Raw genomic sequence first — 20,341 nt, forward strand, 5'->3', positions numbered from 1 at the left:
GTTCCCTTAAGTCCTTCAACCTTTAAAAAATTTTAAAATACTTTTTTCCAATAAAAATATTGATTAAAATATTAAACTACATGATAATTCACGTAAATACCATACAAAATACAACATAACAATATTTATCTTATATATCACCTCAACAAATAATTTAAAAATTATAAAATATTTTAAAATTCAAAAAAATATAAAAAAAAGTTGATAAAAATTAAAAAAATAAACACACATATATATATTATCATACGAGCTTTCATGTTTAAAAAATTAACATTTAATTATATTTCTGTTAAAAAAACAAGAAGTTGATTCTTTTTTGAAAAGATAATGATCAAATTTAACTCCTTTTTAGGGTCAACTTTTTAACTCAATAAGTATAAAATTGACAAAAATTATAAACATTAAGAGCCAATTTTTTAACTTAAGAATAAGTATCAAATTGACAAAAATTATAAACATTAAGAGCTTAATTTATCATTATGACAAAAAAACCTATTTGACAAAATACAAAATACTTGACTGAATTTGGTATCATACTCGGTAAAAAAGAACTTAAAACCTAAACTAAGATCACAATGATAAAATAAAATAAACCTAAAAAACTAATTTCATACATTTATAATTATAATTTTTTAAAAATATAATTATTTTCACATATGAATTCTAGTTATAATAAAAGTTTCACACATGGACATTTAAATAACTTAATATTTTAAAATTCCAGCATTCGCAGATCACTCCAAAGTCCAAATCAGGACAGAAATTATAAAAACACAGCAGCAACATCAATTAGCAATTAGAAAGCAGCATTATTTTTATATTAAAAAGAAAAAAACCTAAAGGCAATGTTTTCTCAAATTAGATGTGACATTTTCTCTCTCTCTTATAACTCATCAAGGATATGCAGGACCTATAAATGAACCAATATTTAGAACAGAATTGCAAGCACCCCTTTTCCCCTTTGTAACTCCATTCATTCCTTTTTATCAATGTTCAGTAATATGCCTAAAATTGGTTTGTTTTACAAAATTGGACCCATGAGTTGTAAGAGATGTGAACTAAAATTTAAAAAATAGAAGAAAAAAAGAATACCTTTACAGCTTCCTACAACCTTGACAATGTCTTGGTAAACCAGTCTGATAGACGCCTCATCTTTGAAGATAGGTGAGCACTTCTAGCGAAATAACTCTCCGCATTTGAAAGCATTATTTTTATGTCATGCTTCACTCCTTCCAATGTTCGATAATAGTTGTTCTCTAACCTAAGCCGGATGAAATCGGGATACAATGGAACTGGAAACCTGTGAGAATTCCATTTCAAAATGTTACCTTTAAGTTTCAGTTTTTATAGGCTCGAAGAGATTCTATATGGAAACAAAATGGTCAAATTCGGCTATTAGCATCTATACTAACAGTAAGGTGCAGATTTAGTGCATGTACTCTAATTTGATCATTTAGTCTCTATACGTTTCGAATTTTGAAATTCCAATCTTGATCTAAATTCATTATGTTAAAATTTTTTTATTTCCAAAACCTTATGCTGTAAATATATTATCATATGTATAATGCTATGTTAGCTTGCTATTTTCTCATAACACTCATAAAAGCACCACCTCATTTTAGTTTATGGATTTAAAAGCTACTGTTTGAGTCAATACTTTTAAAATTCGAAAAAGTATAGAGACTAAAATGATAGAATTAGAAAATAAGGACTAAATACACCGCTTACGCATGGTATGGGACTAATAGCAAACTCTGACCTGATGGATGGAAATTTCAAATTTCAAAAAGTACAAAGACTAAAATTGATCAAATTAGAGTACAGGACTAAATCCATAACTCATGCTAATACAAAGATTGATGGCAAAATCTGACCAAACAAAATGTACAGAAGATCAATTAATATCTATTATGGCAATTGCTCCATTCCTATACATAAAGTGTGTAATAATGCATGCCAGTTATCAAAAGAAGGGTACAATCTTCACTCTCAGTCGCAGCGTGGCACTACTACACTTTTCCTATTGATTAGTTTCAGGCAATAATAAATGCCAAATATGAAGATAAACTCAAGCAAACAAATGGAATTAACCAGTGTCTAGTGAAGTTTTAGATAGTTTGAATACCTGAAATCACAGTTCTTTTCAGCTTTCCTAATTAAAGAGATTTTTAATATAGCCCATAAACCAATAAAAGACATTTCGTTTTAAGTGAAGATATGTATATGAGCATGCATAAACACACAAACCCCATTTGGTAATATTTCTAAAACAAGTGGTAGGAAGAGACCGTATAAACGAAAAGAAATAAGATGGATAGTTTTGAAATGGGAATTTGGACCTGTTAAGGAATTCTGACTTCTGAGCAGCTTCGTTCAGTTTCTGGAATCCATAAAAATCCTGCAACATTTGAAATGCAGAAATAAAGTAAAAAATACCATTTTCTTCTACAATTTAAACAAAATTTTCACAAGCAAAGTCCTTTAGAATTTGAGGAACGGAAGTAGTTAAAAGAACCTGATCTCTGACTACTGAACGCTCTAATTTACCAAAAGCAGACAAGAGCCTATCCCTGATTTCAGAACCAATATGTGGGTGCTCCCATGTAAAGTTAGGGTCATGCAGTTCCCAAGCACTGTGCCGATACTTACAGCCATCTTTGTAAATAACTTCATATTTTTCCCAAGGACTATCAGGGAAATCCATAGATTTGGGCTGTGAAGTAATGATTCTACCATCCCACCAACTTCCACCCTCCTCATCGTGGTTCTTCCACCATACTAGGCATTTATCCCTAGTAGTCCATTCTCTGCTCATTGCAGCATCATATCTTGTCTTCTCAACAAGAAAATCAGGAAGACCTATCAACTCAGGCAAGGTCAATATAAATACCTCGCCAAATGCACATGATGAATGATCAGTAAATCTAAGTGTGATTTTACAGCAACTCTCTCCAGAACCTGGAACGTGGGAATAAGCAAGGTCTACAACCCTGCAAATTTCCACCGCACTCAGGTGTCCCCTTGAGCTCCATGGACCAGTCCCCTTCATGAAACCTTCTTCAATGCACTCTTGATGCCCCTGCAAAATAACAGAACCAATATTCAAGTCTTGTGAAATACTAATTTTCAAGTTTCTACTAAAAAACATGAGGGAAAAACAACAACAGAGCAAGCATGGCATACCTGTCTGAAATATACAACTTCATCGCCCAGCTGAGGTATATAACGATAACCCTCTTCCTGTTCCGACACCATCAACCATGATAATTTTCTAACAGAAGGATTTGACTTCCTTCCACTTGAAAATTTTAAGTCATTGTCATGGCCACCGCCCCGCTTGGTTCTGCTGGATCTTGATCTGTCTCTATGTTTGGAACTTGACATCCATTGTTCAGATGCAATACCATTATATGTTTTCAAAGAGGTTTTTTCTTCATTTTCTGATGTCCCTGCTAATGAATGATCTACTCTTACCCTCAAGTTATGGTTCCAAGCATTCTGCTCTAGTGAAGTTGCCTTCATCTTCATGGACTGTCTTCTGTTAACTGCATCAGCTGCTGCTTCGGTAAACATAATTTCTGAATCATGATCGTTGATGACATTTAAGCCTTCGGAATTAGTTGTATCTTTATATGGGTGTTCCCCATCATACATGTTCAACTTCAAACCTGAGTGCAACAACTGCAGAGAACTTGATCTGTCCGAACCTTCACCCATTTCTTGCCTGCTGTAACTTTGATTTTGTTCTGCAGGCAAAGTGTTTCTGGGCCTCACATCATGTTCATTGCAGGTTGGACCATTAACTACAGTGAGGGACTTCTGTTTGGAAGGACTTCCCAGGTCCCCTGAAATTGCCTTTGTCCTTATTCTTAATTTCACTAATTTGAGTGGGGTAATCTCGTTTGATTCATGAGATTGTTTAACCTGATTTGTTTGCAAAGAGTCATGATTACCATATTTATCACAGCTAGACTGATCCATATCTCCCTGGTTGAGGCTGATATTAGAGTAAGATGCTGAAGCACTACCATTCAGTTGATGGTCACCTAAGGACAGTAAAGATTTGTGCACCTCATCAGGAGCAAACTCTTCCATCATCCCTCCATCCAGATCTTGCAATGTAGGAGCAGTTAACTCTCCCTCTTCCCTGCAAGACAAAACATATCCATAAACATGGATTTCATGTTAAGAGTAAAAGTTCCAATTCATCCTAGATTTAACATACCTATTCACAGCAATAATCCTGTTTCCATTGGGGACATCACTTGGCAACAAATCTCCTGACCTTGAACGCTTGGATGTCCGAACTTTAACCTCTCCCCATCTGATTTTGTTATCCTTTTCCCCCACAAATTTCTCTAAATGGTCCTCAGTATTTAAAGATTGCCTTGTATCTTCCAGATCAATCCTGTCATGCTCAGAGAGCTCCACATCTGCAGTGGTTAAGCCAGGGTCTTTGGTGCGGTCATTTTTATTCTCATCAAAAGCTCCTGAAGATCCAGATGAAGGGTCTGGTATATTGATATGATTGCCAGTGTTCAATCTGGTGGCCTCTGAAGCACCTGGCTTCCTAGAATCACGTAACGAGAACTTTAAGACCAATCTCTTCCTGTTCACAGTATCTGATTGAGATTTGGGGAGCTCATGAGACCATACTACGCCCTCAGACTTTTGTTCCTTCTTTATAGACTTCAGTTTTACATTCTCCAAGTGTCTCTCAGTTTCACTGTTTGAAGAACTTGAATCCTGAGACGACTCACTATTTGATGAATCACCTTCTGAGTCCACTTCATCATCTCCATCCGTAGATGTCCCAGTGATTCTAGACATAATGCTTCGAGCATTACGTGCAGCAGTTCTCTGAGGTCTCAATGTCTTTCCCTTGGAAGACTTTCTCTTTGAAGCTTTTCTGCCACTTTTTGATTTTTTAGTTTTACTGGTTTTGAGTATAGTTCCATCACGCTCATCCAAATATCTCTTTTTGACTCGCCTCCCTGATGAAGTCTTCAACTCAGACTGAAAATGACAATACTTAGTTTAGAACATAGTCCAAACAATAATGAAAACTGGTAGAAGGCTAATCCCACTTACTTCAGGGCTGCATTTTCTTCTTCGTGATCTGCGAAGGCCGTCTTTGTGACTGCATTCAACCTCACTGTCTTCTTCACCGCTCTCTGTGCCTCTAGAAGAGCTGGAACACAATGCCCCCTGTTCACCTTCTGTAGAACATTCCTCAGCAACATTGTACTCCGAATCAGTGTCATCACTGATAACTTCGTTTTCAGGTTCCCAATACATGGCATCCATGAAATCAGGTAGTGGTTCCATCACTCTTTCCAGATCTTCTAAGAGTGGCATTTCAAAATCCTGGCCTAAACTGATATCTGGACCAATAGCCAACTTTGTGGAGGATGGATGCCACTCAATACCCAGCGCACCAAGTCGCCGTTTCTGGTACATACTCTGATAAGGTTCTGGGTACGGAATCATGCCTGGAATTTCCATCAAAATCATTTGCTAAATCATATTAGGATAACATATTAAACAATCAACAGAAGCAGGAGTTATAGTCATACTGGAATCACAAATAAGATCTTGCATGTTCCTACGATGCGGAGTAGACTGTGTCTCCTGAAACAAAGTTATATGAATAGCACATCAGTTGCAAAATGATGAACAAGCATTGCATAGAAACAATAATGCTTCAAATCTCTCCTGGTTGTCTATGTATTTTGGAGCAATACATACTGAACTTTCTGGACTACCATGAAACCTACCACCAGTTAATTTGACATGGAGTTGCGATATACCTGATCAAGAGCATTTCCAGCAGAATCCCAAATAAGGGGGCGATAGTCTCCAAGAAAGAACTGCCAGAAAAGCATACACAACCTCATAAAGCAATTACATGACACAACTAGTATTACAAGGAGAGAAGGGGAAAGAAAAAAAAGGATAAATAGCTAAATAAATAAAGAGGCAAAGGGGAGATTCAGGCTCTACAAGTAAAGTTTTCAGCTACCTGATCATACTTGGCATCCTTTTGAGATTCACCCTGGCCAGTGTTAAGCAAATGTATCTGGCCAACTTCATCTGAAAGTACAATTGACGTTCCATCCCTATCAAAGAAGGGAAAAATGTTACAGCATCTTCACAAGAAAAGCTCTTGAGATTCAATAAAATAGTTCAGATTTGAAGTCCATACAACAAGAACCAAAAAGATTTTTCAATAAAACCATCACTGGTGAAAGCTACAAATATAAACCACCCAACATAATAAAGTATTCTTGGTCAGCTTCTTGCATTCAAAATTCTAAGCACATGTGCACCTCCCTCACAAGGACAATGTGTCAAAGTCAAAAAGTTATGGAGACATCATAAAATACATGATTTAACATTTTGACTGTCCACAACTTTTTCAATAGAATATCATGGGTGATCAATCACAAACAGACTAGAACAGCTGGAATATCAAGCTAACAAAATTGGAATATCGTACAATTAAAGAGGCAGAGCATATCTAATCCAAGTTTTGCTTACTGCAAAAATTTATGCGCTGAGAAACTTTCTAAAAAACCTAAGCCAGCGTTTTGTGTTCCTCATGAGGCATAAACTACCAGAGAACTAAGCATCTGATGTGAAGACAATAATACTATTGAAATATGTATATATTTTAAATTTATTTAGGTAAATAGATCTTATTAGGAAGATAAATTTTATTCATATTCTAGGAATATTTTTATTTTATGTTTTAGTAGTTTATTAGAATAAGGGAACTATTTTCCCTTATGTTTTAGTAGTTTATTAGAATAAGGGAACTATTTTCCCAATTAGGATTAGGACTGTTTTCTCTATTTAAGTTCAGTTCTTTAGTTAATAATAACAGAACAGTTTTATTAAAAGCTCTCTTGAAAACTTTCATGGCATCTGAGTTAGGTCAAATCTCTAGTAACATCATGGTTAAACCTTGGTGCGATCACTGCAAAAAATATTGGCACACTCAAGAAACGTGTTGGAAGCTCCATGGAAAACCGACAAATGGAAGGAAAAAGAGTGGCAATGATCGTGGTTCACAATCAGGGGATAGCAGAGCTTTCCAAACAACTAATGGAAATTATGAGAGCCAAAGTTCTCTGGAAGGGTCTCCATTCACTAAGGAACAATTAGAGCATCTACACAAGTTTTTTCAATCACCACAATTTTGGATGAATTCTTCTATTCCTAACTTATCCAATAATCCGTCTTCCTCTTTTGCCCAATCAGGTATTGATTTTTCTATTTTTCTCAATGTCAAGCCTTGTAAAACAAACACGTGGATCATTGATTCTGGAGCTAGTGATCACATGACTAGTAGTCATTTTCTTTTTTCAACTTACACACCTTGCGTAGGAAACAAAAAGATCAAAGTAGCAGATAGGTCCTTCTCGGCAATAGCCGGGAAAGGAACTGTTAAAATTTCGTCTTCCTTGGTTTTACATGATGTTTTACATGTGCCGAATCTAGCTTGTAATCTCATATCGGTCAGTAAATTATCCCAGTCCTCAAATTGTCATGTTATATTTGACTCTTCTATGTGTAAGTTTCAGGACATGGTCTCGGGGAGGATGATTGGCAATGCTAAAAAAGTTGGTGGAATTTACTTTCTTGAAGACGACCATCTAAGTCAACCAACAACTACTTTATGTTTAAATTCTGTTTCTGATTTTGATAAGGTTATGATTTGGCATTATAAGCTTGAACATCCTAATTTTTACTATTTAAGATATTTGTTACCTAATCTATTTAAAAATAAAAGTCCTTCTTCATATCATTGTGATTTTTGTGAATTAGCTAAACACCATCGATCATTTTTTCCACCTCAAAAATATTAAGCCTCCAAACCTTTTTCGTTAATTCATAATGATGTTTGAGGACCTTCAAGAGTCTCAACTTTTTCAGGAAAACGTTGGTTTGTCACATTTATTGATGATCATACTCGAATTTGTTGGGTGTTTTTATTAAAAGATAAGTCTGAAGTTAAAAATGTGTTTCAGTCTTTTTATGCTATGGTGGAAACACAATTTGGTGTGAAAATAGAAGTATTTCGGACTGACAATAGTGGAGAATTTTTTAGCGACCAATTAGGTGTTTTCTTAACCAAACATGGAATAGTCCACCAAAGTTTTTGTACAAATACACCACAACAAAATGGGATTGTAGAAAGAAAAAACCGACATCTTTTGGAAGTAACTAGAGCCTTGATGTTCACTAGTCAGGTACCGCGTTATCTTTGGGGCGAAGCCTTGTTAACAGCTACATATCTTATTAATAGAATGACCAGTAAAACTCTAAACTATAGAACTCCTTTTCGTCTCTTTAAAGATAACTTTCCAAACTCTAAATTAATCACAGATTTATCCCTCCGAGTTTTTGGGTTTAGTGTTTTTGTTCATCTTCACAACCAAGGTAAACTAGATCCTAGAGCAAAAAAATGTGTCTTTGTTGGCTATGCTTCTAATAAAAAGGGTTAAAAATGTTATGATCCAATTGATAGGAAGATTATTGTTACCATGGATATCACATTTGTTGAAACACAATCTTATTTTGATTCTAATCTTCAGGGAGGGAATTATACTAAGGAAGATTCTATAATTGATCAAGAAAAGACTAGGAATATACAACATAGAGATTCTAATAATGGGGAAGGCGAATTTATGATTAACACAGAAATTAATGATGTTAATGTTAATGAAAAGGAGTATGAAGGTGTAGAGTCTGATCATGAGAATAAAGAACAAATAAAGGAGTTAATTGTTTACTCAAGAAGAAATCGAAATCAAGAAAGTGGAATCCACCAGATTCATCACCAAGAATCCGACCCGCAAGATCCTGTCAAAAATCCAGGTAAAGCTCATAATCCAGCCAATGAATTTTCTAATTTAAATATTCCAATTGCCAAAACAAAAGGTGTTAGAAATATCGTCAAATATCCCATGTCTAACTTTGTATCCTATAAAGCCTTGTCTTTGACATTTTCAACCTTTGTTTCGTGTCTCGATACTATAAAAATACCCAAAAATGTAAAAGATGCTTTACAGGTTCTTGAGTGGAAGGAGGCTATTTTAGAGGAGATACGCGCTCTTGAAAAAAAAAGTACATGGGAAACAATGGAATTACCTGTAGAAAAAAAACAGTGGGCTGTAAATAGATGTTCACAACCAAATTCAAATCAAATGGATCTTTAGATAGATACAAAGCCCGGTTGGTGGCTAAAGGGTACACTTAAACATACGAGATAGATTATCTTGAAACATTTGCTCCAATAGCCAAACTAAATTCCTTTAGTTCTTTTATCAATTGATGTTAATCTTGATTAGTCTTTACAGCAGCTAGATGTGAAGAATGCTTTCCTAAATGGGAAACTTGAAAAAGAAGTTTACATGGATCCTCCTCCAGGTTTTGAAGAAAAATTTGGAACTCGAGTATGTAAACTCAAGAAATCTTTGTATGGTCTCAATCAGTCTCCTCGAGCTTGGCTTGAACGGTTCACTCAAGCTGTTAAAAAATAAGGTTACTCACAAGGGCAAGCTGATCACACAATGTTCTATCGACATACACAAAAAGGTAGAATAGCAGTTATTATAGTTTATGTCGATTATATCATTCTTACAGGAGATGATGTGGATGAAATAAGGCGTCTCAAGGAGCATCTAGTATTGGAGTTTGAGATCAAAGACCTGGGTCCTTTGAAATACTTTCTTGGAATGGAAGTTGCTCAATCAAAGAAGGGTCTTGTGGTCTCTCAGAGAAAATATGTAATTGATCTTTTAAAAGAGGCTGGGATGAGTGGTTGCCGCCCAGCTGACACAGCAATCGATCCAAATGTAAAATTCGGAAATAAAGAAGGTCGATTAGTTGATAAAGGGCAGTACCAAAGATTAGTTGGTAAGTTAATTTACTTATCACATACAAGGCCAGACAGCTTTTGCAGTGAGCTTAGTGAGTCAATTTATGCACTCTCCAATAGAGGAATATGAAGAAGTAGTGTTTCGAATTCTAAGATACTTGAAGAGTTCACCTGGAAAGAGCTTATTCTTCAAGAAATCCGAACACAGAGGAATTGAAGCTTATACAGATGCAGATTGGGCAGGCTCAATAACAGATAGAAGATCTACATCAGGATACTGTATATTTGTTAGGGGAAACCTTGTGACTTGGCGAAGCAAAAAACAAAGTGTTGTAGCAAGAAGTAGTGCAGAGGCTAAGTTTATATCAATGGCTCAAGGAATTTGTGAAATGATGTGGTTAAAAAGAATTATGGAAGAGCTGAGGAAACTAATAACTTCACCAATGAAGTTGTAATGTGATAGCAAAGCTGCCATTAGTATTGCTCACAACCTAGTCCAACATGACAACTAAACATGTTGAGATTGATAGACACTTTATCAAGGAGAAGATTGAAGAAGGCCAAGTGTTCATGCCATTTGTTCCTTCAAAACAACAGATTGCTGACATACTCACCAAAGGACTCTCTAAGACAAGCTTTGATTTTCTTATAAGCAAGTTGGGCATGATTGATATATATGCACCAACTTGAGGGAGGGTGTTGAAATATGTATATATTTTAAATTTATTTAGGTAGACAAATCTTATTTCGGAAGATAAATTTTATTCATATTATAGGAATATTTTTATTTTATCATTTAGTAGTTTATTAGAATAAGGAAACTATTTTCCCTTATGTTTTAGTAGTTTATTAGAATAAGGGAACTATTTTCCCAATTAGGATTAGGACTGTTTTCTCTGTTTAAGTTCAATTCTTTAGTTAATAATAACAAAACAGTTTTATTAAAAGCTCTCTTGGAAACTTTCAAATACTTCAGCTAAGCATTCATATACAAGCGTACAATGAACTTGGGTACCATATCAACAGGCCCACATAGCCAAAACATTGAAACAAAAACAATAAATAGTTTATTCGCTAATATAACCAATCTGCTAAGAGCATAAGTGCAGTCAAGGATCATAAAATGAATGGAGCCAAACCAAAGTATGAAATGATACAGGGATAAAGAAGTAAATGTATGGCTACGAAGGATCAATGCAATAATCCTTGTCTTGATATATGAATTCTATATTAATGTCGTCTCTCCAACTAAAGAAAGCAACAAAAGAAATTAAAGGGCGAACATTTTCACTTACGGAGAAAACTTCCCATCAACCAACTTAAAACGCCCAATTTCATATATCCGGATGGGTATGCCCTCCCATATCTGGAAATATAGTTCCCAAAGAAAGTAATAAGTAAACAAATAATTTGGCAATAAGTCAAGAGATCAACAAGAACAAGAAACTCACATCCCAAACTATTGTTTTTCCATCATATCCAGCACTCATTGCAATTCGAGGATTGAAAGGATGGACATCCAAAACATAAGACTGCAAAAAATTCAACACCAAAGTTAGGAACTAATTAAAATAGTAAATTTTTTCCAACAAGATGTCAACCAGTTGACAAGGAAATGGATGTCTGAGAATACCACCAAGAAGCATGTGAAGCAATATCGGAACAAAAAAAATATATATATATACATATATTTGAAGTGTGAGCCAAACAATATTAATTGCAAGACATTCATCTCAAATCAGTGAAGAAAATCTAATTTTAGGTAAGGAAGTGCATCATGTTAATTGAGAATACTTCAACAGTTCAGATTAAACCAATGAAGTTCACTCAAGTTATCCTCTGAATTAAAAAGAAAAATACTATCAACTGAATTTAGAAAGAGGTGAACAATAATGAGGAAGAGTTCTGGTCAGTTGTAACCTAAGAAGGAAATCATCTCTCTCTAATTGTTTTGTCATTGTCAAGAAGAAAGAAAGAAAAAGGAACAAACAAATCAATACGATGATCATATGAATCTATTGAGAAGGGCAGGAAAATGCTAGACACAACTTACTGATGCAACGTGACCAGTCAAAGAATGTACCAAACTACCATCAACAGCATTCCACACGCATATTCTGCAATCTGAAATAACAACAAATAGTTCCAAATTAGCAATTTTAAACCAGAAGCTCAAAAAGAAGCAAAGAGCATTACATCACAACCTCGACAATATAAACGGTAACATTTGATATTTTAAATGAAAAAGAGAAAGAGAGAAAGCATAAAAGCTTTAGCAACTATACAATTGCCTAAAATTACAGAAAGTCTAACGATTAAAAAGAAAACACAGCTAGTACCCAGTAAACTAAAAAAGCACATAATCTCAACAGAAAAAACCTGATGAAGGTTTTATATTTTTTAACAATAGTATCTATTAGCATTTGGTTTAAGTAGAGTAGCAGGAAGATTCAGCATGCTACAATTTACTGCAGAAAGATTAATATGAAGATAGGTTCCATGATACAGTTTTATTTATGGTTAAAGGGACTTGGACGCATCTCAAGATATGTACATTGCCTCTTACAACTTCCAAGTACATATATCAAAAATAGGAGTCTACACACACATTACGAACCCCAGCAAAAAGGTTAATAGAGTTTAACTATAAGAACTTTAAGAAATAATTATAATGACAATAGCACAAGACCATTTCAATCATAGAGTCTGCAAATTGCTTTGCACAAGACTATGTTTTCCATCTTCCTTGTACTTTTTTCCTTCACAAATTTTCATAGTTAATTTTAAGATGATAAATCATGACTTTATGAGAGCAGAACAAGATTAACAGATGCCTTTCAAAGAAGTATTAGCAAAAAGAGAAGTGCACTTCTGGAGACCCTCTTAAGATGCAATTCACAGTAATTTCAAAATAATTAAAACAACACAGACAAATAATATAGAGCGTATTCCTTACAGACATTACCAATAAAGAATTTTGTGATGCCATTGATTACCAATAAAGATCAAAGGACAAACACTAAAGGACACCGATAGAAACATAATTTACAGTAATATACAGGACATACAGAAACCAACACAAGAAAAGTCATTATAGACATTATTCATTTTGATGGAATAAACATTTTAACTTAATGCTAAGTCTGCTAATTTTTAGATAAACTTTAATGTTTACAAATCACTCCTTTACCCATTATAGCTGCTAGAACAAAACGATTATCCAGGCTCCACACAATCATATTGACACCACGAGGAGTAGGGAGAACTCCCTGAAGTGGCCAACCTCGAGGAGGTTGAGGAGGTAGCGGAGGAGGTGGAACCTTAAGATGATAAGCCTTTGTCCAACGTCCTGCTTTTCCCTGTGGAAGTGGAAGGATTGTAAAAGGTATCAAACTTCATTTAATTTCGTATTGTTGAACTTCATTACGGCAAATGAACTTCATGGAATTTAAGTTCAGCATAACTCCAAAAGGATATATCTCAGTTGAAGGCATTCCCTGGAACTTGATTGTGGTTTATCAAAACAACTTACATGAAATCTACGTGATCTGGGAATCCATATTATTGCACTACCATCACGAGAACAGGTAACAATGTTGTCCTGACAGAACCTAAAAACATTAAAATTGAAGGAACTGAATCTAAGAAGCTAAACCACAATATTGAACACTAAATGATAAATGGCTGAAGAAAAAAAACAACTGAAGAAAACTTTAAGATACGATATATAACATGACTTAAGAAGAAGATATCACGGACCAGGAATTTTTAAATTTTGGAAGATTGTCCTCCTTTATGATATCAGACATTGAGGATCTAGAAGGTACAGCACATCCACTGCAAACAAAAACAGAAAGCTGAAATGATATTTTGTAGAAAACAAGGATAAAATAAAGTAGAAACAACATAGCCAACATTCTAACTGACCAACCTAAATTGAACGTAATTAACATCATTTTCATGGCCAGCCAAAACATCCAGCTCATGAACTGGTTGTTGTGTATCATCTGTATTAGGCTTACAGGCACTCCACACCTGCAAGTATCTAGCTCTTACTAAAGAAATCAAAATCATATAGATTTATTGAAGTTAAAGAAATTTAAGTGAACCAAAACATGCACTTGACAAATTCACATTGTTTTAGACGCACCCTGGCAAAAGTGTCAGAGCTACCAGTGACAAAAACTGTCCCATTGACGTTAAATGCACAACATAATATTTGATGGGTTTGTGGAACATTACTTGAGGAAGGTCCATTATTAGATGGAAAATTGCCACTCCCTGCAGAGAACTTATCAGTTGCAGAGTAAGTTCATAGCATATACAGTAACAAAACAATCAAGAAGCAATTCTCCAACCAGTGGCAGCTTCAGAAGGCTTCGGCAGGTATATGCGTGGGCTACAATGTGAATATCTGGCCTCCCAGATTCGGCAAGTCCCATCATCAGATGACCTACAAATGTTAGCACAGAATATAATAAAATTGAAGATCAACTGAAGAGCCATACATTTGTGATTCGGTGTTCCTAGCCAAGTATGATCGAATAAAGTGTCAACAATAAAGACACTATCAAGAACTTTCAGAAAAAGCTTCTTAAAATTAGAAGAAACACCTAAACATAAATGCTTCCACATGAAACAAACATAAATTAAACCTAAATAGAAGACTATGGCAGATCAACTGAGAGAAGCTACAACAGGAAACTGCAAATGTGGAAACAAGACTCACGATAAAAGCTGGAAAGCAAAGGCAGGCCTGGGATTAAATGCAATAGCAGTAACAGCTGCCGTATGCCCTCGTAGAACTGAAACAGGTAACCCATCTGGCAAACGCCACTGTAGATCATAAAGAACAATTTAGTTATCCAAGAGTAGAAAGGAGCATCTTGTAAAGCACGGTTAAGCATTCTTACAACTCGAATCACAAAATCATTTGAAGCGGATGCAACCAAAACATTATTTGAACTAACAGCCAGGTCCGTTATGTCACCCTAAATTGCATGTAACAAGAAAATTAATTCAGCTATGTAGAGAAAGAAATATAATATTACAGGCTAAACTGATAGATTAAGAAATCATATGTCAAATAAACAATATGAACCCACCTCATGTCCACGGCAGCTGGCCAAGCAAAATGCAGTTTCCATAGACCAAATTTTGACAAGGCGATCATCGGAACCAGTAATGACATATCTCCCGGAGCGATCAAATATGGCTGTAGAACAAAAACAATTTAATCCATTATCTATTGAAGCTTGAGCAATTGTACAAATTACACATAATCTTGGCTTAACATAGAGTTTCATAAGGAGAAAAGGATAAGAAATAGAGTAACATTAGTTCTCCTCCAGTGAGAAGAAAAGCTAGTAAATTTTTTTTTTATTATCTTAATAATAAAATCGCATTTAATTTACCACTATAGATCTTCCAAGTGGTGAACTCGGGGTGTAAAAGAACATGGAGGAAAAAACATGGCTTAGAAAGAGTTTTCATTAACTAAGATCTTAAAGGAATTTTATAGGTGCCAAAATAGCATTATAAATTAGGGGAAGTGGCAACGAACAGAACATCAAATAAGAAAAATAATTCTTCACAAATTTCAGGGAATGACTAGTTCACACAAAAATGAAAACTATTCAACAACATATGAAGTCAAAGTCTTTCCCCCAGGTATTTGAAGTGCCAAATGCTAAAAACAAAAAAATACCACATATAATATTACATGCTATACTCCAAAAATAAAATAACAAATATAATCTCCAAAATCCTATTCTTAAAAAAAAAGCAAAATTAATTAATATATGAAATAGCGTAACTTAGTAAAAAGGGTCACAAGTAAACTCATTAATATTTGAAAGGAATGAATGGCTGCTACAAACATAAAGGATAGTTTCAAACTGTGACATGGACAGACAATTTGAAGCAAAAAAAAAAAAAAAAAGAGTAAAAGAGACAGACATATATCATCTTCTTTTAAAGAAGAACCCTCATGCACTATCAGACATGCCAGGAAATTGACTACACCAATTTTTACTAATGCTGTCAAATTTCAAGGGTTTCTTTAGATTCTAACAATACTACCATAGGAGGAAAATCTACAGAATAAAATTCTCTAAAAGCAGACCCTAACTATAAGTTCAGTTGATCGTACCACAATAGACAGCATTCCGGTGCCCTCTCAACTTCTTTATGTTCTGCATCTTTTGCACCATCGTTGATGGTTTAGCAATAGCATAGCATGCAGACCGAATAGAGGGAGCTCGGTGGTGCTTCCGGAAACCTCCCCCAATTTCTCTTATACTTAACCCTCGAACTTGATCAGCTTGCATATGAGGCCAACGAAGATAGGCAGGCATAGGCTTACCTTGCCTATTCCTCATACTCTTGTCAGCTACGTAATAGAAAGGTAACATTACGAAATTAGAAGACAGATTATTCAAACATCCAAGGGCATAAATCAAGGAAGTGAAACAAATGGATAGAGCACTACTTTGATCATGTTTCATCAAAAAATAACCATCCCATTAATGTTCTTAACATATTTGACCAAAAAATATCAACTACCTTAATTAGCAATTCCTGTCTGCAGAATATAATCTCAATGGAGAAGTTGCAGGGGGAGGGGGGAAACAGACAAAGCATAAAGCAAATTACTATGGAAGTACCACATACAATTCAAAAGTGAAAAGGAACCAGATCCCAATAGCGTAGGGACATCAGCAGCATTTGGAGGATGGGCATCTCCTACAGATTTGCTGCACAGAGTACAGATTAGTTGCTTCAGAAGCTTTACCAAGTGATCCTGCTCAATATGAGGATACCTGCAAGTTATACGAGGCAGAATCAGTATCATGGATATTAAACCAAGATCAAACAATTAATGAGAATATATAAAGAAAATTTTGCTTCAAGGAAATCTAATCTATCATGGCAGATTTAAATAAGATGTGGAGTTAAATATAGAAATTCCCTCTATCAACTTGTTAATCTTAGTTTCACTTTAGATAACTTATTAAATAATCAATTAAAGGAAATCAACCATGTCTAATATCTTTCAGGTTTCCTTAGGGGAAGGCTATTCAAGACCTGTACTGTTCATCAAAAAAAGAAGAAACAACTAACCAGCAGGGAAGTACAGATTTGAAGGAGAAAACATATAGATAGGTGCATTAGGTAATACAGTATAAAGCTAGTATAACAGAACCATGAAGTCCAAAACTCTTGTTTAATGTTGATGATTAACACCGAATAATATAAGAGGCAGGTATACCTCTCAACTAAGTTGTTATAACTTAATGGGAATGAGATGCCATCATCATCACCGTTTCCAGTATGTTCACCATTTCTAGAAAACCAAGCATGATATCTTCTTGGTAGAAGCTGGTGTTCCAAAAGTTCCTTCGAGAACTGTTCAAAAGTTCTCTGGCAAGGACCAGCAGACAGGAATTGCATTATCAAGAAGTAAATTTCTCGAAGATCAATATCAACGTTAGTCTCAACCAGAGCCTTCTCCGGCATTGCAGTCGAGGCATTTAAAGGCGCCTTGCAAAGAGAAGACGCAGCAGCAGAAGATGAACACTTCCAGTCCATGTTTCAGTGCAACCCAACCTGAGGCATCCAAAAAAAATCATGCAAAAATGAAATCATATGATAGGATATTAGTTGAATAGCATCAGAAGTCATTGCCAGAAAAGGAAAACCCTAAAAGACTCACATATCGAGGATGTTCCACGTAAGAGACAGGGCAGCTAGTACTTCAATTCATGGACAATTACAGCCTAATTCTCACCAAATTTATCCTTGTAAATGTTGTCACAGCTGGAATCTAATAACGTATAAAACTAATACATAACTTTTCAAGGATATGCAACCAAAAAGAAAAACCTAAGACAAGTAAAATCCTAGGAGGTCTAAAAGGTTATAATTATAAAAATAAAAATAAAAATAAAAAAGCTTTCTTCTGGTAAAATTAAAGGCCCAGACTTCCTTAGCCATTTGCATGAGCAAATAATTCGACAAACGGAAGAGTCGGAAGAATAAAAAAAAAAAGAAACAGCAAAAACAAAGCTAGCCTCAGAAAGGAAATAAGCAGCAAAATGGAAGGTATTAACACAAGAAAGGACATCAAAATTAAAATTTAAGGGTTCAAGATCCAATCTAAAAGCCACGTGCAACAAAAAGCAGCAAGGGAGAATCTAAACCTAATATCGAATTCATTATCTAATTGAAAATAGAAACATCTGATTACCTTAATTAAAGTCCGTTCAGGTAGCAAACATCGAAGGAGAACTTTCTTTACTTTGGCAGCACTGATTTTGAGATTGAAACACGAAGGAGAAGTGAAGAGTTGAGAGGCAAGACAACGAGAATCGAGAAGTAGCCAAAGAGTTGCATTATGAAAATTTGGGTTTTAATTACTGCTGCTGCTGTTTGTCTCCTGGGAAAGTTAAAAGGAACCCCCTCATAGGATTAAATGAAAGGAAATGGAGGGATATTAAAAATGTAAATTAAACCAAAAAACATTGTTCGAGAAAAAGAAAATTTTAGGACAAAGCTTGAAGCTGTATTAATAAGATAAAGAAAATAATAATACTAGTAAAGTAATTGAACAGGGGAAATTAGATGCTATTTGGGGTGCTTCGAGTTTTTTCTGATGTCAAAAGACAAACCAGCCCCCGTGTTGAAGACGGCCGAGCTCAAATGGCTTTTCTAAGGAGATAGGGTTATAACAGACTTTTCATACAGGAAAAAGGAAAAATGAAAATTGCTTTTTGAAAAATCAGAAATTGATTTGTTAGATATTTATTTTTGGATATTTAGTAGCATATACTATTTTGTATTTCATTTTTTTTAACAATCTCATTATAGTTTCTAAGTATATTTGTTTTCTTTTACACAATATTTAAAACTATTCATAAATAGGAAAATAATGCGCTTCAGCGCACTCGAACCCATGCTATGAGCTAAGATTCAAATGAACTAAAGTAATTATTTTCCATCTTCCGACTCAAGCTATTTCATATTTCTTTATATGATTTAACTACCATCATTTCACATCTTTATTGTTGTTAAAAAAAAAAGTAATGATACCAACAAAATTAAAACTCAATTAATAAGTTGTTTCAACTTAAACAATTAAAATATATATACCTTAATCGTGATGAATATTCATTTATTTTACAGAAGTTGGGAAGTTATAATCTCTTTATTTAATCTTTATACCTTGTGAAAATTGATGGGTTCAATGATCTGTATGAACATAATTAATAAAAATTAACGATTTAATATTTTTTATACAATAAATGCGTTATAATCAAATATTTAAGTTCATATATTTAATAACAAATTGAATAATTTTTTTAATTTTTATAAAATGAATATTAAAATTATAATCATACTTAGAGTTTATGATTAATGTGTTAAAAATGTATAAGAAAAGACATACCATATTTATCAATTAACTTCTATTTTAACATCCAAATAAAATCGACTTACATTGTTCCATAAGAATTACAAATGGATTGGTGTTGTTCGCTAAGCACAAAATTTCATTTTCTAAGGTTTAAAACAGAAAATTTTCACCAAAGCTTAAAAACTCTTATTTTCCATGAGGGGTTGGCATTAACGAGCATCACTATATGATTTTCTCTTTGATTGGAGGAAAAGTGAAGGGCTTAACACCAAAATTATTTGTAAATTACGATACTTTGTTTAATGGAGAAAAATTAATCTTAGCACCTCAAATTCCTCTTAAGAATGTTATATAAGGATAGTTTTTCCAAATGACTATCAATAAATATGATTTAGCCTTCAATGTGCTATACAAAAGTTTAATTACAGAACCTTAAGGACTAATCCCCGTCAAACAATAAAAAATGTGCATGCACAATACGTGGATTCTCTTCAATCACATTGAAACCTACGTGGGAGTAAGACAACACATCTTTTAGTCAATTCAAAAACACAAATTAAACGCCTTCCGTGACACATTTGATAATCTAGTTTCCTATTCATACTATGACAGAGTCGCAAAAAGGTGTAAATAGTTTGACATAAAAATCTCCTACTTCAAAATACTTTCATATTGAAACTCTGCCAAAATTTTCTCCAAACCTCTAACCTCGAAGTACTCATCTCCTAAAAACGCTCTCAGACTCTTTTATAACCCAAATTTAGTATGATATCAACAAATTATCTATATTATTATAATGTGTTGAATTAAGTTGGTAACACCCATAACTAGGTTTTAACTTATTTGTAAAATTACCAAAAGATTATTCCTTTTATAAAATAAAAAATATGTTTTGAGCGTATTTATGTTATTTTATATTTTAATAAATCTAGCAAAACACATACACATAATAAGAATTACGGGATTTGAATTCAAAATACAGTAATTTTTACTATTTTAACTAAAACTATATTTTCTTTTTATATTAATTTTATTCGTAAACT

At 34.2% G+C, this 20,341-nt stretch overlaps 1 protein-coding gene across 3 annotated transcripts; it reads right to left on the reverse strand.

Annotated features, from left to right (window-relative positions):
* Window positions 1-952: 952 nt before the first annotated feature.
* On the reverse strand, window positions 953-18,557 carry LOC107909993 (PH-interacting protein). Of its 3 annotated transcripts, XM_041117871.1 has the most exons (25): window positions 18,135-18,557; window positions 17,157-17,494; window positions 16,559-16,707; window positions 16,038-16,277; window positions 14,992-15,101; window positions 14,800-14,877; window positions 14,616-14,722; window positions 14,245-14,339; window positions 14,037-14,167; window positions 13,818-13,921; window positions 13,646-13,723; window positions 13,419-13,497; window positions 13,077-13,245; window positions 11,940-12,010; window positions 11,338-11,418; window positions 11,182-11,252; window positions 6,023-6,119; window positions 5,811-5,870; window positions 5,577-5,631; window positions 5,092-5,492; window positions 4,226-5,016; window positions 3,184-4,147; window positions 2,516-3,079; window positions 2,340-2,398; window positions 953-1,300 (listed from the first exon to the last, which is right to left on the reverse strand). In XM_041117871.1, exons 2-25 carry the CDS (start codon window positions 17,474-17,476, stop codon window positions 1,105-1,107), a joined length of 5,070 nt encoding a protein of 1,689 aa, XP_040973805.1. In that variant the 5' UTR covers window positions 17,477-17,494; window positions 18,135-18,557; the 3' UTR covers window positions 953-1,104. The 3 variants fall into 3 exon arrangements, with proteins under 3 accessions (XP_040973805.1, XP_040973807.1, XP_040973806.1); XM_041117873.1 differs by lacking the exons at window positions 16,038-16,277; window positions 16,559-16,707; window positions 17,157-17,494; window positions 18,135-18,557 and having other exon boundaries at window positions 14,129-14,167; XM_041117872.1 differs by lacking the exons at window positions 16,038-16,277; window positions 16,559-16,707; window positions 17,157-17,494; window positions 18,135-18,557 and having other exon boundaries at window positions 13,818-13,931.
* Window positions 18,558-20,341: the final 1,784 nt, after the last annotated feature.

Source organism: Gossypium hirsutum, chromosome A07 (genome assembly GCF_007990345.1).
Source record: "Gossypium hirsutum isolate 1008001.06 chromosome A07, Gossypium_hirsutum_v2.1, whole genome shotgun sequence".
Classification (NCBI taxonomy): domain Eukaryota; kingdom Viridiplantae; phylum Streptophyta; class Magnoliopsida; order Malvales; family Malvaceae; genus Gossypium; species Gossypium hirsutum.